We start from the raw sequence: 21,250 nt of genomic DNA, 5'->3' as shown, positions 1-21,250 counted from the left end.
TCAGATAGAGGAGTAAAACTATAAATTAATAAACTATATATATATATAATATCACATGGAAATTAATTTGTATTTATATTAAAATGGCTTAGGAAATATAAATATAAATAATAAATAAGTGTAATCTAGCTTTGGTTGAAGAATAATTAATGACTAAGAATATAACAACTGAATACACAGGCTGAAAATTATTCCGAAAAATTAAAAACTTATCTCTTTTATTTGCTGACTTACCATTGCTGTCTTTGTACAAGTGAAGGTTTGTGTTACATTCTGGACACTAAGAAGCTGTAATAATAAATATTATGGTAAAATGTCAGTTTTAATCAAAGTTGCGGTTTCTTACTCCAAACTCTACCAGTGAAAGTTTGAAATGAAAGTGGTGGATTTGTTTTTATTTCCAGACTGAAAGATGGTTTGCTATAGCGCTCATCAGAAAGGTCATTTTTAGACCATATAGTTTTCAATTTATATGCGTGACCTTGACTCAGTTGTCAGAAACAGCAGATGTAACACTTTGCAAAGTTGTAGATAATAATCAGGAAAATTGGTACGCTTCAGGATGACATAGAAATGGAGAAACTGATAGAAGCATCACAGCTGGAATTTACCATGAACAGATTTTAAGTAATGCATTCGGGTGAACTAATTGGCAACTAAATTGCATGAATTTGTAAAATATGGAAGAGCACAGAGGCCTTAGTGTGCATACATTGTGGTAGGACAAGTATTTATAACAAAGATATATGGTTTTCTTGGTTTGGAAATCAAAGAACATAATATAAAAGTAACAAGCTTATTCTAGTACTTTACAAATTACTGATTACAGTTCAGCTGAATTATTACGGTTCATTTCAAACTAGAATTTATTAAAGATATAAAAAGCATTAGAAAGGTTACATGGAAGGTTTACACCAAATGTTGCAATGGATGGTAGACTTTGGTTATGAGGAATGGTTGCAAATTTTTGTGCTATCTCCTCCAAATAGAGAAGTTTAACAGCTGACATAATGAATAAGGGTAAATAAAGAAACTATCAGAGATAATGGGAACTGCAGATGCTGGAGATTCCAAGATAATAAAATGTGAGGCTGGATGAACACAGCAGGCCAAGCAGCATCTCAGGAGCACAAAAGCTGACGTTTCGGGCCTAGACCCTTCTTCAGAGAGGGGGATGGGGGGAGGGAACTGGAATAAATAGGGAGAGAGGGGGAGGCGGACCGAAGATGGAGAGCAAAGAAGATAGGTGGAGAGGGTGTAGGTGGGGAGGTAGGGAGGGGATAGGTCAGTCCAGGGAAGACGGACAGGTCAAGGAGGTGGGATGAGGTTAGTAGGTAGCTGGGGGTGCGGCTGGGGGTGGGAGGAAGGGATGGGTGAGAGGAAGAACCGGTTAGGGAGGCAGAGACAGGTTGGACTGGTTTTGGGATGCAGTGGGTGGGGGGGAAGAGCTGGGCTGGTTGTGTGGTGCAGTGGGGGGAGGGGATGAACTGGGCTGGTTTAGGGATGCAGTGGGGGAAGGGGAGATTTTGAAACTGGTGAAGTCCACATTGATACCATATGGCTGCAGGGTTCCCAGGCGGAATATGAGTTGCTGTTCCTGCAACCTTCGGGTGGCATCATTGTGGCAGTGCAGGAGGCCCATGATGGACATGTCATCAAGAGAATGGGAGGGGGAGTGGAAATGGTTTGCGACTGGGAGGTGCAGTTGTTTGTTGCGAACTGAGCGGAGGTGTTCTGCAAAGCGGTCCCCAAGCCTCCGCTTGGTTTCCCCAATGTAGAGAAAGCCGCACCGGGTACAGTGGATGCAGTATACCACATTGGCAGATGTGCAGGTGAACCTCTGCTTAATGTGGAATGTCATCTTGGGGCCTGGGATGGGGGTGAGGGAGGAGGTGTGGGGACAAGTGTAGCATTTCCTGCGGTTGCAGGGGAAGGTGCCGGGTGTGGTGGGGTTGGAGGGCAGTGTGGAGCGAACAAGGGAGTCACGGAGAGAGTGGTCTCTCCGGAAAGCAGACAGGGGTGGGGATGGAAAAATGTCTTGGGTGGTGGGGTCGGATTGTAAATGGCGGAAGTGTCGGAGGATAATGCGTTGTATCCGGAGGTTGGTAGGGTGGTGTGTGAGAACGAGGGGGATCCTCTTGGGGCGGTTGTGGCGGGGGCGGGGTGTGAGGGATGTGTCGCGGGAAATGCGGGAGACGCGGTCAAGGGCGTTCTCAATCACCGTGGGGGGGAAGTTGCGGTCCTTAAAGAACTTGGACATCTGGGATGTGCGGGAGTGGAATGTCTTATCGTGGGAGCAGATGCGGCGGAGGCGGAGGAATTGGGAATAGGGGATGGAGTTTTTGCAGGAGGGTGGGTGGGAGGAGGTGTATTCTAGGTAGCTGTGGGAGTCGGTAGGCTTGAAATGGACATCAGTTACAAGCTGGTTGCCTGAGATGGAGACTGAGAGGTCCAGGAAGGTGAGGGATGTGCTGGAGATGGCCCAGGTGAACTGAAGGTTGGGGTGGAAGGTGTTGGTGAAGTGGATGAACTGTTCGAGCTCCTCTGGGGAGCAAGAGGCGGCGCCGAGGAGGAGCTCGAACAGTTCATCCACTTCACCAACACCTTCCACCCCAACCTTCAGTTCACCTGGGCCATCTCCAGCACATCCCTCACCTTCCTGGACCTCTCAGTCTCCATCTCAGGCAACCAGCTTGTAACTGATGTCCATTTCAAGCCCACCGACTCCCACAGCTACCTAGAATACACCTCCTCCCACCCACCCTCCTGCAAAAACTCCATCCCCTATTCCCAATTCCTCCGCCTCCGCCGCATCTGCTCCCACGATAAGACATTCCACTCCCGCACATCCCAGATGTCCAAGTTCTTTAAGGACCGCAACTTCCCCCCCACGGTGATTGAGAACGCCCTTGACCGCGTCTCCCGCATTTCCCGCGACACATCCCTCACACCCCGCCCCCGCCACAACCGCCCCAAGAGGATCCCCCTCGTTCTCACACACCACCCTACCAACCTCCGGATACAACGCATTATCCTCCGACACTTCCGCCATTTACAATCCGACCCCACCACCCAAGACATTTTTCCATCCCCACCCCTGTCTGCTTTCCGGAGAGACCACTCTCTCCGTGACTCCCTTGTTCGCTCCACACTGCCCTCCAACCCCACCACACCCGGCACCTTCCCCTGCAACCGCAGGAAATGCTACACTTGTCCCCACACCTCCTCCCTCACCCCCATCCCAGGCCCCAAGATGACATTCCACATTAAGCAGAGGTTCACCTGCACATCTGCCAATGTGGTATACTGCATCCACTGTACCCGGTGCGGCTTTCTCTACATTGGGGAAACCAAGCGGAGGCTTGGGGACCGCTTTGCAGAACACCTCCGCTCAGTTCGCAACAAACAACTGCACCTCCCAGTCGCAAACCATTTCCACTCCCCCTCCCATTCTCTTGATGACATGTCCATCATGGGCCTCCTGCACTGCCACAATGATGCCACCCGAAGGTTGCAGGAACAGCAACTCATATTCCGCCTGGGAACCCTGCAGCCATATGGTATCAATGTGGACTTCACCAGTTTCAAAATCTCCCCTTCCCCCACTGCATCCCTAAACCAGCCCAGTTCATCCCCTCCCCCCACTGCACCACACAACCAGCCCAGCTCTTCCCCCCCACCCACTGCATCCCAAAACCAGTCCAACCTGTCTCTGCCTCCCTAACCGGTTCTTCCTCTCACCCATCCCTTCCTCCCACCCCCAGCCGCACCCCCAGCTACCTACTAACCTCATCCCACCTCCTTGACCTGTCCGTCTTCCCTGGACTGACCTATCCCCTCCCTACCTCCCCACCTACACCCTCTCCACCTATCTTCTTTGCTCTCCATCTTCGGTCCGCCTCCCCCTCTCTCCCTATTTATTCCAGTTCCCTCCCCCCATCCCCCTCTCTGAAGAAGGGTCTAGGCCCGAAACGTCAGCTTTTGTGCTCCTGAGATGCTGCTTGGCCTGCTGTGTTCATCCAGCCTCACATTTTATTAAATAAAGAAACTATATTCTCTTTGGCAGATAGATAAATATCCAGAAATGATAGGCAACAAAGGGGAAAACCTGGGCCTAAGCAATGGGAGCAGGCATGTTCAGTGGCCACTGACATCCTCTCCCTCCAACAATAAAGCTCACTATATCAAGGCTCAATTAATATCAGTGGAAACTTAACAAATAGGAGCAGAAGTAGGCCATTTGGCCATTCAAGCCTTCTCTCTCATTCAGTACAATCATGACTGATCATCACCTTGTTCCCTCCTTTTGCCCAGACCATTTGATCCCTTTAGCACTAAGAACTATATCTATCTAATTCCTGAAAGTATTCAATATTTTGGCCTCAAACACTTGCTGTCGCAGAGAACAACTAGCTTGTCAAGAGCTGACTGGTGAACCCCTCAGCGAATCACAGATTGCGCCAATAGGAACCCACCTTGTCATGTTAGCCATGATCTTCTGGATCTCAAAGTTCACAGCATGAGGCCTTGGCTTGAAGGGGTCTAACAGCAAAGAAGGTAAGCCTTTTTCTTTCAGACCACACAGGTTGGGCATTGTGGGGAAATTGGAGACTGGAGGCAAAAGCAGAGGTTAGCTTTCAGCAGCCACTCACTTGAAGCCAGATTGCATCAAATGGAGAGCACTCGTCTCCTCCACCCTGTCAAATCGAGGCAAGTTGGCCAACCAATCACTTCTTTCTCATCTTCTGGAAAGGCAAGTAATTGGATGGGAGGCTGGTTGAAATCCTGAAGTGTTTGTTATTTGAACACTCAAGGGTGTACATTAATCGGGGTTCCAAAGGTGGACCTCCATACCCTAATTGTTGCAATGGCAAAAAGTGAGCATGTATCTCTGCAGTGTCTACATGCATTGTTATTACCCTTGCCATCAGCCTCGCCACCTCCAGGGAGGATAAAATTGCAGCCAAAGATTTAAAATCATTGACAAAAATGTCTCGAGGGGGGCAAGTAAGCAGAAATTATTCTATTCACCATTGTTGGAATCTGGAATACTGAAAAAATAGTGGAAGGTGATCCGATAAATACTTCAAAAAGAGACTTTAAAATATATGAACAGCTTAGTGCTTATTTGACAAGAAGTATGCGGAGTAAACATACTGCTCTTCCAGAGACCGAGACATGATAGGTTCAATAGCCTCCTGTACTGTAAGATTTTATAGACCTCTAAAACATCCATTTGTCTTACAACTTCCACTCAAACAACACTAATGAAGCACCATCCTTTCTGGTGTCACTACAAATTAAGCAGATTTTCAGAGCCATCTAAGACCTCAATGCATTCAAATACTCTCTTTGTTGATAGGCATGAAATGCAAGTTTTGTTTCTGACAGTTTTTTGAAATGGCAGTGGCTAACCTTTGTTCCCGAGTGTTTACTATGATTAGTGATAGTACAAAGGACTTCGTGTTTTGATGTGTTAAATGCCTGTTGTGATGTTTTCCCCTGCCTTAATGCATTACTGAGTTGCTGTTGATGTACTGCTACATCCATTAAGATTCGTAAAACGTTCAAATTTTATTGTGTATTTATCTAATATTTGCAGTCTCCATAAAAGAGAGCTCAACTTCAAGAAAACCTATCAAGAAAATGTGAAAATAAATGAAGTTTACTTTTCCTGGTTGTGAATTTTCTATTAAATGTCCAAGTTGGTATAGAACCAGTGCTGCAAGTTGAAGTTACAAAACCTGTAGTGGAAGTTACATTTTACAGTAATTCATTTTTGTCTGAGTAGCATTTGGTAAATGTAAAACTGCCAAATGAATGCCATCATCCATCTGTTTTTACTCATACTGGAAACTATTTATAAATTTTTACTTGAGCATGTTATAAATTTGGGAGCATATTGGATGAAATAATTGTCAACATTTTGAACACAGAAAGATGGATAATAGTCTTAGAAGTATCAAGCACTTTGAACTTAATCTGATAAATTTAAAGAGGTAAGTTTGCAGGTTTGCAATACAATTTAACAAAGCATTTCCCAATGAGGAATGCAGTTTGTCAAAAACCTGTACACAAATTGGTGACATATCAATAATAAATAATTTGATTTGCAGTCAGGAAAAAGGGCTTTTACTACTCAAGTCAGGTACTTGTGCAAATAACTTTTAGTAAATAACCAGAAGGGGTGTAATCCATTATGGGGCACCTACCCTTGTTTGGGCTTGCATCATTTTATTTTGTAATTGGGTTGAGACAGAACCTATCAATATTTAAATTTACAACCAATACAGTACTACAGAGAACATGGTCTATTTAATTTATTTGAAATATTCTCTGAATCCAAGGCCAATAAGATCTTCAGAGTGCACCCAAATTAACAACATCCACGGAAATTGATTTTCAGCAGCAGTCCTCTGAGAGTATTCAATATTAGCAAAGCATCCTTGCAGAAAGGCAAAATTCCACACTGTGAAACACTGCCTAATTCTAATATAAGCATCTTTAATCTGAACGTGACTAACGCAGAGTTTTATCTCCAAAAGTGCATTTTTTTGATCCTGAAGTTTACATTTGGATGAGATTGATTCATGTCTTGAAACTTTGTGGAGTACATATCCAGTATTGCTTTCCTTGTCTTCTGTTTCATTATCTGCAAATCCATATTTATTCTGTAATGTCACCGCTCTATTTCTCAGCTGTACTTCGGTCTTGGGAAAATTGAAGTAATAAACTATGAAACCCTTAAGCTGTTGTTGCAAATTGGAATGGAAATGATTAAATTTTGCAGAAAAGAAACATCAGTTGGATTGCCGCTTTATTTTATATACAAAGGGCTTGATATTACAACTTACCTGTGGGTAATTCCAAGAAATCAAGTAATAATTCTGGCTAAATCTGTTTATTTTATAAAATAGGTTATAAGGAAAATCAGCATTGATTGTGTTAGCCCATTTGCAAGTGCATTTACATTGTCTAAAGCATTTATTAATTTTTTTGTAAATTTCAACATTTCAGGTCTGACTCTATTCAGCTTGTTTAATGATGTGACTTCAAATTTTACCATTAAGAATATTTTATTTTCCTACATTTGCCTGATTGATCTTTTTTCTTTGTTTGTCTCTCTCTGTCTGGCTGCTCCAGGGGCTATGGCTAACCATCTAATAACCAATGCTCTTCTTCGTCCTCATGGCACTAACAATCCCTATAACACATTGCTTGGGGAATCAGCAGTCTGTAACAACCCCTCAGTCAGCATGTACAACACACAAGGTGTGCTACTCCAAATGTTTCACTAAGCTATAGTGGCAATACCCCATCTCTGGTCTGTGGAGGCTGTATTCCGAAAGAATTAGATTGAAGAAGAATAATTCACAGCAGAATATTTGATCATTTCAATTCAATCCTTCTATTTCACAGTAGACAATGATCATCGGTTGTTGGGAACATTAATTTCTCACCAATTTTCAATTCATTTGTTTTGGCTGTAATTTGCTCCTTGGCTTTGAAGCTAGAAAGCTGTCTCTCACCAGTTTACCATCAGTCAAACCTCATTTTAGAATGCAATTGTCTTAAATTTATTGTTTTCCACCACATTTTTCCAGCTCTTAATCGAAGCTGGGTCGAACACTTATTATTTAGAGTATTTTGGAATGTTCCACTTGTTGTGGTAAGGAGGCTTGACTGCATATATTGTTACACATTTAACATGATCTTTTTACATTTGTTTTTGAATTTCTAGCCAAATTAGGTTTGGATGTAAACAGAGGAAGCCAGTGGAAAATGTACCCTTTTGTAAATTAAAGTAGCAGTAACTCTGATCATCTGGCTAGAATCTGTGCAGAGAGTTCATGAAAACTACTGACTAAATGTTCAACAATATGTATGGTAACATTGGTGTGATGGGACTGAACTATTAGTCTTAAGATAGCTACAAATTTAGGTAGTTATTCAGTACAGCCTCTATAAGCCAAGCAAAGGGGTCCTATATTTTCCAACCCTTTCACCAGCACAGGTATTTAATCATCAATTTAGTTCTACCTTTCCAACATTGATGTTTCATAAAAATATCAGTAAAACCAGATTCAAACAGAGCTTCATAATTTTATTATTGACTTGATAACAATATGCTGGTGAAAGGATTGCCCTCTTTTTGAAACAGTTATATATGAGTGATTCTGATATGAGTAGGTCAAGCACATTTGTTATCATTAAAATTGTGCTATTGTTTGTTTTCAGCTTAAAAACATTAAAATTAGCCATTTATTATGTGTAGTGAAGATGGGATTTGTTAAATATTTTCTGCATACCATCAATCTATTTGCTTTTATTCATGTTTCTTCTACTGTCGCTGTATGCTTACTTGTGTTTTTTCTTTCCTTTTCTTCATGCTGTCCTTTAGAGCCCTACAGAGAGACAAGTATGGGAGTAAAACTAAACATTGCATATCAAATGTAATTCTTTTAGTTACCATTCTCTTCCAGCCAAATCTAGGCGATAACTGTGGTATAACGAGAGTTGATCAAGGAGATTTTTTTTTCAAAAAGTGCAGAAGTGTTTATAGATATATTTTTGTTAATGTTCCCATGAGCTTTGTTGAATCCCATTAAGTCTGGATAAGTCTAATTCGGAAGTTTCTGGAAGGCAGTATTCTATTCTGCAGTGTTGCTCGTCATCTATTACCTCCGAATATCTGTAATTATTGATTGGTTGCAATCTGGTTTCCATTGTCACTGAATTATTTAATGATGAAAAACAATGAATTCTGCAAAGGGAATGTACAGAGTGGTTGAGATGTTTGAGATTTCAATTCATTTATTAAATGAAAACCATTTTGAAATTCTTTATCCCTCAAGTTTTCTTGCCTTAACCTTGAGTGGAATATCCACAATGTGTCCACACACATCATTAAGTAAAGTTGAGATTTTCCACACAGCACAGTATTGTTCAGGGCTAAAATGCACATAAATATTATATTCGAAGATTCCTATGACATTAATTTTCTATTCCTGAGAATGTGGACAATACATACAGACACTTTAGACTTGGGTGAATCTAAATTGAAATGAAGCATCAGATTACTGAAGTGAAAAATTGCACAATATTTCCTATCTGTCCGTGACGTGAGTACGAGCTAGGGTAAACTCATTCATATGATATTAATTTAATTCTTAATTAATTGCACTGAGTTCTGTGTTCATTGCACATAGCCCAGGTGGTCTGTAGAATTGTTTGGCTAAGACTCCTGGAAAGCTTCTATGATGAAGGGAAGAGGGGCAAAATTGGCCTTTCAAATTGAATAGAATTACCTGTCTACTGGATAGGTAAATGCTTTAATTAAGGAAAATAACCCAATACAATATATCTATCTCAATGGATTAACTCCTCATTGCATTGATCAAGTATGTGAAATACATTTTGAAGAATTCCCACGACAGCCCTTGACTGTCTAATAGTTGCAGCAGCCTTGAGCAGAAACTGCTTAATTTAGTAAATGATTTTATTTCTTTTCATTTAAACTTAAAAATGTTTGCTTCTTCAGTTATACCAACTGGAACCATTTTGTGTACATTATTTTTTTTCCAAATGGATGGTCTTGCTGTTAATTGAGGATTTCATCTTTGTCAGTCAGCTCTGTTTGTAATTTTTTTCGTATATATGTATATATGCACCATTGTGCTTTTTAAATTATCTGTGGCGTTTGTGTCCAGTTAGATGTGCAACAACTCTTTGAAATCTGAGCAATCAATATAACCAATTAAATTAAAAATAATCACTGATGTCCAGGTTTTGCCTCTCAAAACAAAACATAAATTTGTCAAAAATCATGCAATACATATCCTTTAATTAGCATTTCTAAATACGTAGTCTTTTTTAACTAAATCATGCAGCAAATATAGATTTGAGTTAATAAATACATAATTCTATTGAATAACAATGACAGTCATGCAACTTTTGTTCTGCATTATCCTAACTATACTTGATAGCATTTTGAGAAAGTCATGACAACCCAAAATTTCCTATTTATTTAAAAGCCACATCTATAAGACTTTATGTTTGGATCCTCTTTATAATCCACTATATAATTGTTTTGCCCTATAATTTCAGTGATGAATATTGCAGTAAGCTTTTTCTAAATTTTTTTTGCAGGATATGTATATCATTGGCTACATCAGACAGTTTTGCCAGTCCCTAATTGCCCAGAAGAAGATGGTGGCCATTGACCCATGCAGTGCAGAAGAGGCCATTTGGTGCATTGAATCTGTGCTGACCTATTCACACTAAACCCACATTCCACTTGGTCCATAGCCTTGAATCTTATACTATTTCAAGTGTTCGCCCATGTACTTCTTTAAAGCATTGAGGCTTCCTGCCTCCACTACCCTCCCAGTCAGTGCATCCTGGATTCCAGATTTTCATCCTCAAGCTGAAAAGAAAGTCCCCACCAAATCTCTTATCCTTCACCTTAAAAAAAACTTCTGTTGTTATTGACACTTCAATTAAGAGGAAAACCTATCCAGCCTGGCGTCAAATATAAAATACACTGTCCCAGGCAACATCCTGGTGAATCTTCTCTGCCTGCCCACCAGGACAATCATATACTTCCTATAGTGTGGTGATCCAAGCTGCACACTGTACTTGAGACAAGGCATGACCAATGTATTGTGCAACTTCAATATAACCTTTTTCCTCTTATAACCTTTGCTGCAACTGATTAAGACAGTATCTTATATGCCACCTTAAACTCCCTGTAAATCTTTCCTTCCACCTTTAGGAGTCTGTGGACAACACTCCAAGATTCCTCTATTCCTCTGAGCTTCCTAATGTCCTGCCAGTCATTGAGTACTCCCTTGCCTTGTTAGTTCTTCCAAAGTGCTGACCTTATATTCATCAGGATTAGATTCCATCTTCTCCTGATCTGCGCATCTGAACAAACTGTCTATATTATCCTGTCACCTAAGTCCTTTCTCGTCGCTGTTAAGCAGCTGGCCAATCTTTGTGTCATTTGCAAACTTACCGATGATCTCCAACCCCCCCCCCCCCACCATTCCAATCTATTTTGTCACAGACAGTGAGGAACTCAGCACTGATCCCTATGATGCATAACCGGATTTCACAAACACCCTCTCTCCTACCACCGAGCTGATTTTGGACATCATGCCGAGTTACCCTGGATATCATGTGCTTTTACCTTTATCAATCTCCCATGTGGGACCTTGTCAAAGGCTTTGCTAAAATTCATATAAACAACATCAACTACCCTCATCTACAGATCTGATCACCTCCTTGAAAAATTCAATGAGATAGGCTGACATCCCTCTGACAATATTATGGTGACTATCCCAATTCAGACCTTGACCTTCCAAGTGAAAGTTGTTTCTCACCTTCAGGATTTTCTGCATTAGTTCGCCTGGCACTGATGTGAGACTCACTAGTCTGCAATTCCCTGGTTTAGTCCTGCCACCCTTCCTAAAAATTGGAATGGAATTAGCTGTCCACCTTGAGCCGCCACCTTGAACCAATACAATCCATGTGGTATGGGACCACCCACAATGCAGTTAGGAGGGGAGTTCCAAGATTATGATTGAGCAAAAAATGAAGGAATAGCAATAAAGATGCAAACAAGGTGGTGTGTGACTTGAAGGGAAACTTGATTGGGGTTGGTTTTCCCATGCATCTGCTCCCTTTTTATGCCTTTGCAGATCACAGGTTTAAAAAGTGCTGTCTGAGTTGATGTATTAATATATAAGCTGCTAATTAATAGAGCTTCCCTCAAAAGCCAAAATTAATCGTGGGACTTTGATATCTCAGTGCATCAGATAACCCTGTGCAAAGACATAATCTTGACATAATTTATAACATTAAATTTGCTTAACGGATTTCATGAAAAGGATTGTCCTTATTGGTTGGCAATAGTTTTTTTTAGGAACAGAGGAACAGGACGAGGTCTTCCAACTCCTTTAGCCTGTTCTGCCAAATAGATTATGACTTATCTGTGTGACAACTCCATTTTACCCATCCCAGCTCCCCATTTCCGGTTCACCCCAATACAATGAAACTCTGCTAAAAGTTCATTTTTGAACAACTACTCAAAGCAGTTCATATGGGTTTCATAAGATAATATTGACAATCATATAAGGAAACAGTCGGACAGGTAACCAAAGTATAGTCAAGGAAGTAGATCAAAAGTAGTGTCTTAAAGGCAGAAAGTGAGGTAGTTAGAAGGGCTTAGGGAGGAATATTTAGAGTTTAGCACTATGTTTAATGATGCACAACATAAAATATAGGGCCCTCAAGAGGCCAGAATTAGAGAACCGGGAGGATCGAGAAACACTGAAAGAAATTCCAGAGAAGGGGGTAGGGATTGGGGTTAGGGTCATGGTGGTGTTTAGAAACAAGGATTTTAATATGGAGATGTTGCTTAACCAGTGTAGGTCAGCAAGAGCAATGATGAGTTCCCATTATCTCTGATCACAATAATGAGTGGGACTTGGTTCAAGTTAAGACATAGGCAGCTACATTTTGAACAACCGTATGTTTGCGGAGGAGGGGGAAGCTCCAAATACCTCAAGCATCCACAACCTTTGAGGCAAAGAGCTCAAAATTGTTTTTGCAGGAATAAGTATTTCCTTATTTACCTGCAATTTTATTATTACATCCCCCACTTTTCTTGATTCTCCTACTGAATGAAGTATATTTTCTGTAGCTATTCTGTGGGAACATATTCTCATACTCCCCAATTGCATCATGAACACCATGAACAATGCTGTGAAGAAGTTACATTGTATTTAGAGTCCACTTTGTGTGCCATCCTTCTAACATACTAATGAATTCACTAGAGATTATATTGATTCCTGAAGCTTTGAAATGATTGTTGCACAATTACAATTTGAGTTTTAGCATACCTAGCCTGTTACCCGAGATGCTGTGATCTTCCTTTAATTCCCGGAAGAGGCCAAAAGCGATAGTCATGATTAATGTGGTTCTTTGTCTTATCTTTCAGAGGTGTTGCTGAACAATGCGAGGGATACAAGTGTCATGGATACTCTACCACTGAATGGTAACCATGGCAACAGCTACAGTATTGCCAGTGGAGAATACCTGAGTGATTGTGTGCAAATTATTGACCGTGGGTACAACCACAATGAAACAGCCTTAGAGAAAAAGATCCTGAAAGAACTCACCTCCAACTACATCCCTTCCTATATGAACAACCATGAGCGCTCCAATGAACAGAACAGGAACCTCATGAACAAATTAGTGAACAACATTGGAAACAGCAGTGAAGACAATGCAGTTGTTCTCGATGATGCCACTTCATTTAACCACGAAGAAAGCCTAGGACTGGAACTCATTAGAGAGGAGTCAGATGCCCCTTTGTTGCCACAAAGGGCGCATTCAGTAGAGAACCATCAGGCCCACCAGTATCCCAACCGAAGACGGATCCCTCAAGATCACAGTGAGAGCTTTTTTCCTTTGCTAACCAATGAGCACACAGAAGAACTGCAGTCACCCAACAGGGATTCTCTGTATACCAGCATGCCTGCTTTGGCAGGTGTGCCCGTGGCAGATGGTAGTGCTGCTCAGACCCAAAGCGCTCCTCCAGCAACTAAAAGTAGTGACGGTGATGATGTGTATTATAAAAGTATGCCGAATCTGGGCTCCAGGAACCATGAACAGCAACTTCATACTTACTACCAGCTAGGACGTGGAAGCAGTGATGGATTTATTGTTCCTCCCAACAAAGAAGGCTCCTCACCTGAAGCGAATTCAAAAGGACCATCACATTTGGTCACTAGCCTATAGGGGCAAAGACTAACCTGGATAGCTTGTTCTGGTTGCCCAGAACCAAGTGAAACAATGTGTGTATGCTTGAATCTAAATGCTGTTGATAAACTGCTGAACTACTTTGAAAAATTTTATATTCAGACCCAACCTAGTGAGGCACTGCGTGGGAAGCAACTGATAAGGAAATAGTCTGTTTTAAGGCAAAAAAGAATTACTGAACTGATTGAGAGGGTTGGACGTGTTTGTTGAAATGACATTCAGTTTTGCTTCCTTCAATAATGCTAAATTTTTAGCCTTTTTTCTCTAGTGTCTATTTTCTTGAGGACTTCTAACTGAGGCTTGGTGTAAGTCAGTGCCAGCTATACTGGTGCAAGGGTATGGATTGCTTTCTTTTTTTTTCCTTGTTTTTATTACCACTGTATATCAGTCGTGACTGTCTCACACAACTTAGATACTGCAGTTTACCAAGCTGCAGAATTCCTACAATCATAAAGGAAACCTCTCCAATCTCCAAGAAAGGGAATTATTCAAATTATATGCTAGATACATACTTTATGTTTCGCTGTAATAATTCTGATTATAAAACTAATGACAAGAGAATTTTGAACTATTTCTATGTACAGACACTCAACATTGCACATATATTGTAGTATGCTTTTTTCCTCCAAACTTATGTCCCTGTTGATGTAGTGAACAAGACAGTTTTTGTTGTGCTGGTCTTGCAAGTTTTGTCTTGCTAGTAGGAGCAGTGTTTTTTTCCATAAGTCTTTCTGTTGGGCTTTTCCCCCCAGACAATTCCTCTGAAGATCACAGTTTATAAAGCTCATTTTATAGTGAGGTGATCACAAATACGAAGAAAAAAACGTTTTTTTAAAAAAAAACTGTTTTAGGTTTTTCTCACTGTGTACTTTGAAGTGAAGTCATGTTTTTTGCCAGCAACAAAAAATTAAGAATTAGGATTTACAGCAGGTACTTTTTGTTTACAATGCACTATGTTATTCATAAATGTGATCAGCAATGAAAGTCCACAAAGGGAGCTAGGTACTCTTCTAGTCACCAAGGAGTCTTGGTAGAAAATAGTGGAACTCATGCATGTGGAAAAATAAAAAGTAGAATCATTTTGTGTTAAATCTAGTCAAAGCACTAGGCACTTGTACCGTGGTGGTAAAAAATATTGACTTATTAAAATGAAAGTTATTTTGAAGTGAAAAAAAGATGAACTCAATTTTTTTTTCTTTCCTTCCCTCACAGGAAATTTATTTATTTGATAATTAGTTGATGTAGGCATCCCTTTAGTAATGATCTTAGCAGCACAATTTGTCATTCCTTTTTTTAATTTATGATCCATTTTGTATGGTTTCCAAGTTGAATGACCTCATTACTAATATTTGTTGTAAAAGTGAATCTTGTTTGCCAACAAATAAATGACTGATTACAGATTTACAAAATCTGAGTTGACTTAAATGATTTTTGTTTCTGAATGGCCATCAGATTGAGCTCTTGCCTTGATGTTACCCAGCTAGCCTGTTGTCACTTGGAAGATTATCAGCAGTTGAAGCAAAATTATAACAAAATGATTGGCCTCATAATGCATTACCACTTGCACAAGGAAATGAGACAATTTTACAAAGTTATCCTTACCATCTAATTAAGAGGCTAGTTTTAAGTGGATTCTACTTTTGCTTTCCAGTTGTAGTTCCCTTTCAATATTAGGCTATAACTTTCCTTTTGGCATGTCAGTTGCTACCTTTTATTGGTATAACATTCCCATATTTACCAATGAGATCAACGAGCTAATTCCATTTTCTTTAGTTTAAAGGCACCATTTCTATTCCAGTCTTCCACTCCTGACTGTTACCCCACCTTTCTGTCCTCCAGAATCAACACTTCCAGCAACAAACCAGTTTGATAAGAATTGTTTCCTTTCATTGAATCGCTTAAATGTACAACGCTGAACCAGACACTCAGTTTATGTGGTCCATTCTATGTTGATGTCACACACAAGCGTTCCAAATCAACAAATCCACAGTATAGTTGTGGTATTGCTCATGCAACTAAAGCTAAATAAGGTAAATACTGGGAACATGAAATAAAAAGAGAAAAAAACTGGAAGTGACATATTCGGAGGTAGAACTAATTAACATTTCAGGTCAGAGATAATGGAAACTGCAGATGCTGGAGAATCCAAGATAACAAAGTGTGGAGCTGGATGAACACAGCAGGCCAAGCAGCGTCTCACGAGCGCAAATGCTGACGCTTCGGGCCTAGACCTTTCTCTGATGAAGGGCCTAGGCCCGAAACGTCAGCTTTTGTGCTCTAAGATGCTGCTTGGCCGGCTGTGTTCATCCAGCTTCACACTTTGTTATCTAACATTTCAGGTCAATGGCTTTTCAACAAAACCAGAAAAAGTTAGAGATAAGTTTTAAGCAAACAAAGCGAAGGAGGATGGTAAAACAATGGTCAGGGTGGTTGGGGGGACTGTCATGATAAGTTGAGGGCAGCAGAGGTTTAGTGACAGATTTAGTGCTCATTGTGCAAGGCACAAGAAATGGCAAATGTGTCAAGAAGCAGAGATGACTCCGAAGGAGATGTGAATGGTGGAATAATGAGCAACTTCCATTCAAAAGCAAATGAAAAAAGAGAAAATATAGAGAAGTGAAGCAAAACCAGCAAAATTCAAGGAAACAGAATGGGCACAGAGATTAGCATTGCTCACTGTTGAGTTCAGCGTTGCGACTGTAAGGCTGTAAACTGTCTAACTGAAACATGAGGCACCATTCTTTGATCTGTCATTGAGGTTCATTGGTTTAGTGCAGGAGGTTAAGTGTATAGATGAAAGAGTGGGAACAAATAGAGAATTAGAGTGATAGTCAGAAGCTTGGATCCATGCTTACAAGTGCAAGGTGTTTGGTAAAGCATTTACCTGATTGGTTATTGGCCTCCATAATCTGAAAGAGCTCAATTATGAGTAGTGACTGCAGTATACCAAATTAAAGGTACTAGCAATTCATTGTTTCACCTGAAAGGAGCGATTGTGCCCTCAGTCTGTTAAAAGATGGTAGAGCAGGTGCTGTATCTCCTGTATTCGTGAGGAAGAGTGCACTAAAGAAAGGAGGGGCTGTTGGGGGTACAGAAGAGTGAATGGGCGCAAATGTGTGTAGCTGGTGGATGATGATCCTTTGAACACAGCTTGGAAGCGTGAAGATGAGGTCAAAGGGAATCCTATTGTGGTTCTGAATAGAATGAAAGGTTTCCTGCATTCCACAATTCTTCCCAACACCCACTCCTCTTATAACACATTCTCATGTGACCTTGTCCCTCCCACTGTCCAAAGCCCCAGACAATCCTTCCAGTGATTGGCTTATAATTCCTTTAATATATTGAATGTATTTGCAGGCTCCTCTAAATTAGCCTGACAGCTTTGCAGGACACCCAGTCACTTGTCATTTTAATTCTCTATCTTGGCCCCATCCTGATGTCTCTGCTCTTGGCCTTCTGTGGCATTTACGTGAAGATTATAAAGCTCAAGAAGCAGCAACTTATCTTTTAATTAGTCACTCCTGAACCATTAGATCAATAATTTCGGATAGAAGCCTGTGCTCCGTTTTTGTTTCTTTATGCTTTCGGGGTTTTGATTTTTTCTTTTCTCTCAATGCTTTGAGATTGCAGCTGCTCAACCTCCTAAAAGCATAGACCATGTTTGTGCCATTGCCAGAACATTAGGCCTTCCATAGTGAATCTCCTTTTATTGCATTTTCTGACACTCTCCTATGGCTTAGGAATCAATCATTTTTGTAACATTTTCCATTTGTTACTGAAAAATCATTGGCCTGAAAGATAGGATGGAACCATCTGCTATGAGATCCAAACGTGATAGTGGGTCAAGAGTGAGTGTAACTTGCATTTAAGACCCACACAGCTCTTCACGTGTGATTACATAGTAGTCAGATATTCTGGTATATTTGCAGTAGAAGCATGATGAGGCTTGAAAAATGGGTAGCATGGTAGTTACCTTTCACCATTATTTCACAGGACAAAGAACAGGGTGCCATTTGTAAAGGACAGCCAGAGAGACATTTATTATGCTCAAGCCAGGAACATCCCTCTGGATTTTATTGGACATCTAATTCATTGCCACTGCCCACCCATGAATGGCTCAGTGGAGCCATGTCTCACTGCAGGATCTGATCCAGATCATCCAGGCAAAGCAGAAACCCCTGCTTCCCAGCAGGACACCCTCCTGTCCAATCAAGGCTGCCTGGGAGGACGTTGCTGTGCAGGTTAGCAACTGTGAGGTCCACAGCAGAACCTGGGGAGCAGTGTGGAAAGAGGATGAATGACCTGCTACCTTCCTCAAGAGTAACTGGCACTGTACAATCACTGCAGAGTGGGACTCATTACAGCATTGCACAGTGTAAGTGCGTGCAAACACATTTTCGGAAAGGAAATTGGCCCGACAGTGTGGAAGCCACTATCTTTCATTATCTAAAAGATGTACCATTTACAGGGCAGTGTGGGTCTCAATTGTTTAAAAGGGGTGGGCTAAGGAGCAAGAATGGTATTCATGCTGATAAAGTGGCTATGAATCCATTTGAGTGACATTGAATCATAATGTCCATCTGCAGGAACAGTGCTCATAATGTCAGGGGCAGGGGAAATATCCCGTGATTAGGAGGACAAATGGACCAAGCCTCCATGGATTAGGAGTTTGGACAATCACAGAAATGCAGTGAGAATGGCTTCAGTCTGCTGCTGATCAAGGGACATATGGGACTAATGCCTGAAACATTGGTGAGAAAAAGGTTGGTGCAGAACCATCAACTAACACTTTTTATTCTTCACTGCAGGTTTCAGAAGAATGACCAGGAAGAGGAGGCTACTTTTCCTCAGCTCCATTTGACTACCACCTCAAGATGATGAAGGCTTAAAATGTTAGAGGAAGCATATTCATGCCATTCAGCTGCACCAGCTATCAGCATAAAGAAATTCACCTCAATGGGTACAGGACCTAGATTAGGCTCAAGGTCACACTCTGGTCAGCACATTACAGACATGTGCCTGCAGCTCACAGAGAACGTGAGCACTGAGGACCCTGATATTCAGAGGACTGCTTCAAACCAGGTCATTCCTAAGCTTCAGTGCAAATGGCAAACCTCTGGAACCATCCGTAAGAGATGGGCAAGGGGACATCAAGCATTGGCTCAGATTGAGTGAAGGCACAATGAGTTGATTTACGTTCTGAATATTGCCGTAACTCCAACACGTGAGTGCTTGGATTATTTTTATTCACTCACAGGATGCTAAATGAAAAGCCAAACTGGTATTTATAGTCCATCCCTAATTACCCAGAAGGCAGTTAGGATTTAGCGACATTACTGTGGATCTGGAGTCACACATAATCCAGACCAGGTAAAGATGACTGATTTCCTTCCCTGAAGGACATTAGTGAACCAGATGGGTTTTTCCTGACAATGATTTCACAGTTATCTTGAGATCCTTAATTCTATATTTGTTTTTATTGAGCTGAAATTCCACCACATGCTGTGGTGGGATTTGAATCCATGTCCCCAGAACATGAGCTGAGAGTCTGGATTAATAGCCTGTCAATAATACCACTGAGCCATTATATCCCCATACCACATGGAGAGGAAAGCAAGTGTTCAAGTAGGACCTGGCCAGGACTCTGTAGCAGCAAGATATGTGCTTGCAGTGCGCCATTACTCTAGCCACGAGTGCAGTGAAGAAATAGCCAAGCAAGATGGGGATGAGGCACCTCAATTTGGAAAGTGACAGAAACCCAAACATGTTCTATCGCATGAACTAAACTTAATCTTCCATCTATACTCCAACCAGATTACTGTGTACTGGCAACAGATTTTCAGATTAAAAATTTAGATGTCAAAATAAGTAAAGTCAATCTCAATTATATCATAGTACAAGCTTGCCAAAATCTCTTCCCAAATAGTGACACAAAGAGAAGAAGATCGAAGGCTAGCAGATTTTAATTTAATTTTATAAGTATCAAATCTTATTTACATTGATTCCAGAAAAGTTACATAAATGTGTCTAGGTTTTGATTTTGAAATATCTTAGATCCAAGTTATATTCTGGATCTCTAGAAATGATGTTTTCTCTTGTGGTTGACCACAAAATACTGGGGCACTAGTTCAAAATGAAAGGTCGCTTTTTTAGGACAGAGGTTATGAGAATTCCCTTTCTTTCAAAAGATGACACCACTTTGCGACTCCCCACCTCAGCAACAGGTAAAAGAAAGGTTGTGAAATATTTTTAATTTGAAGGTAATTGTTTTTGTAAGGTAACGGAATCGAAGATTATCATGGGCAGATGAAAAATATGAAACTCGAAAAGGAAACAGATCTGCCAAAATCTTCTTGAGTGGTGAAGAGTCTCAAGGGGCCAAATATTGTACTTCTGCTTTTAATTCAAATGTTCAAGAGGTAAAAACTTGACTGATTTTTCAGTAATGTTACTCATTGTTCACTTGTAACACAATTTCAACCAGCACCTTAGAGTGTACGCGCAAGTGTACAGATTTCTTTTATTTTAAAAGTGCTCCTGTTTTTCACTGAAATAATGAGGCTGTCACTGGCGCCTCTAGTCAATCAGGTACTTTTTTTTTGGTCTGTGCATATCGATAAGCTAATATTGGGAATTAAAGTGGTGTCACCTCATTTAAGTAAAGTGACGGCAGTCCTAGTGCAAATGATTTCATGCACTGGACGAGTCAGGGCTGGGAGAAGATAATATAATGCAGCAGCTCTAAAAGAGCTCTTGTATACTGCTAAAGCAGTCTAGTCACAGAACAGTACTTGCAACAAGCTCAGACAGCAGAGCTACTTCATTCCATGAGGCAGCTTTGAAAATTCTGTCAGAGGTCCTATTAAGAAAAGTGGCTTTTTTTTTAATCTAATAAGATAGCAAAGAGAAAATTCTGTCTGGGTGAGGGAAACATTTCCTGGTCTTGAAAATGAAATAAAATCAAACATCCTCACTTAGAATCTAAATGCTAAAGCTAGAAGGAAAAGATTGTACCCATTGAGCCGGCATATTCTCTTTGGTACAGCTAGCCAATTAGGTCCACTGCTTGCTCTCTCCAATAGAGGAGGATTTTTATTTGCACCTGATTTCCTTCTCAAAATGGTGAATCTGCTTCCATCCACCTTCCAGATGGCGCATTTGAAGTCACTAATTAATTTCCAGGTACTAAATTATTTCTTCACATTTTGCCAATTTCCTTACATTTGTCTCATCTGGCTATTGAAGGTTCTGCTACTGGAAGCGGATTTTCCTTGTTTACTCTGTCAAGCTATTCATCATCTGAAGTAGAGTCTGTGTCCACCTTCTCTGGTATCTCCATGTAACTGAAATTCCTGTATCTGATGTTAGGAGCTTGTAAAAACAACAGTGAAGTCAATTAAGATTGTTAAGGCAGTAATTACAA

The 21,250-nt window shown here is 40.8% G+C and overlaps 1 protein-coding gene across 8 annotated transcripts in view; it reads left to right on the top strand.

Moving 5' to 3' along the window:
* The window catches only part of adgrl3.1 (adhesion G protein-coupled receptor L3.1), a 633,648-nt gene extending 618,437 nt beyond the window's left edge, over positions 1-15,211 (top strand). For 2 of the 8 annotated variants that reach the window (XM_059643687.1, XM_048527062.2), the window contains 3 exons: positions 7,144-7,272; positions 8,402-8,419; positions 13,004-15,211. In XM_059643687.1, the coding sequence (XP_059499670.1) occupies positions 7,144-7,272; positions 8,402-8,419; positions 13,004-13,806 (950 nt within the window). In that variant the 3' untranslated portion in view covers positions 13,807-15,211. Of the gene's footprint in view, positions 1-7,143; positions 7,273-8,401; positions 8,454-13,003 lie in introns of all 8 variants that reach the window. The other 6 variants (XM_048527072.2, XM_048527071.2, XM_048527073.2 and 3 more) reach the window with 5 other exon arrangements.
* The last annotated feature ends 6,039 nt before the right edge of the window (positions 15,212-21,250 follow it).

This window comes from Stegostoma tigrinum, chromosome 3 (assembly GCF_030684315.1).
Source record: "Stegostoma tigrinum isolate sSteTig4 chromosome 3, sSteTig4.hap1, whole genome shotgun sequence".
Taxonomy (NCBI): Eukaryota; Metazoa; Chordata; class Chondrichthyes; order Orectolobiformes; family Stegostomatidae; genus Stegostoma; species Stegostoma tigrinum.
This window is presented reverse-complemented; position numbering and strand designations above follow the sequence as displayed.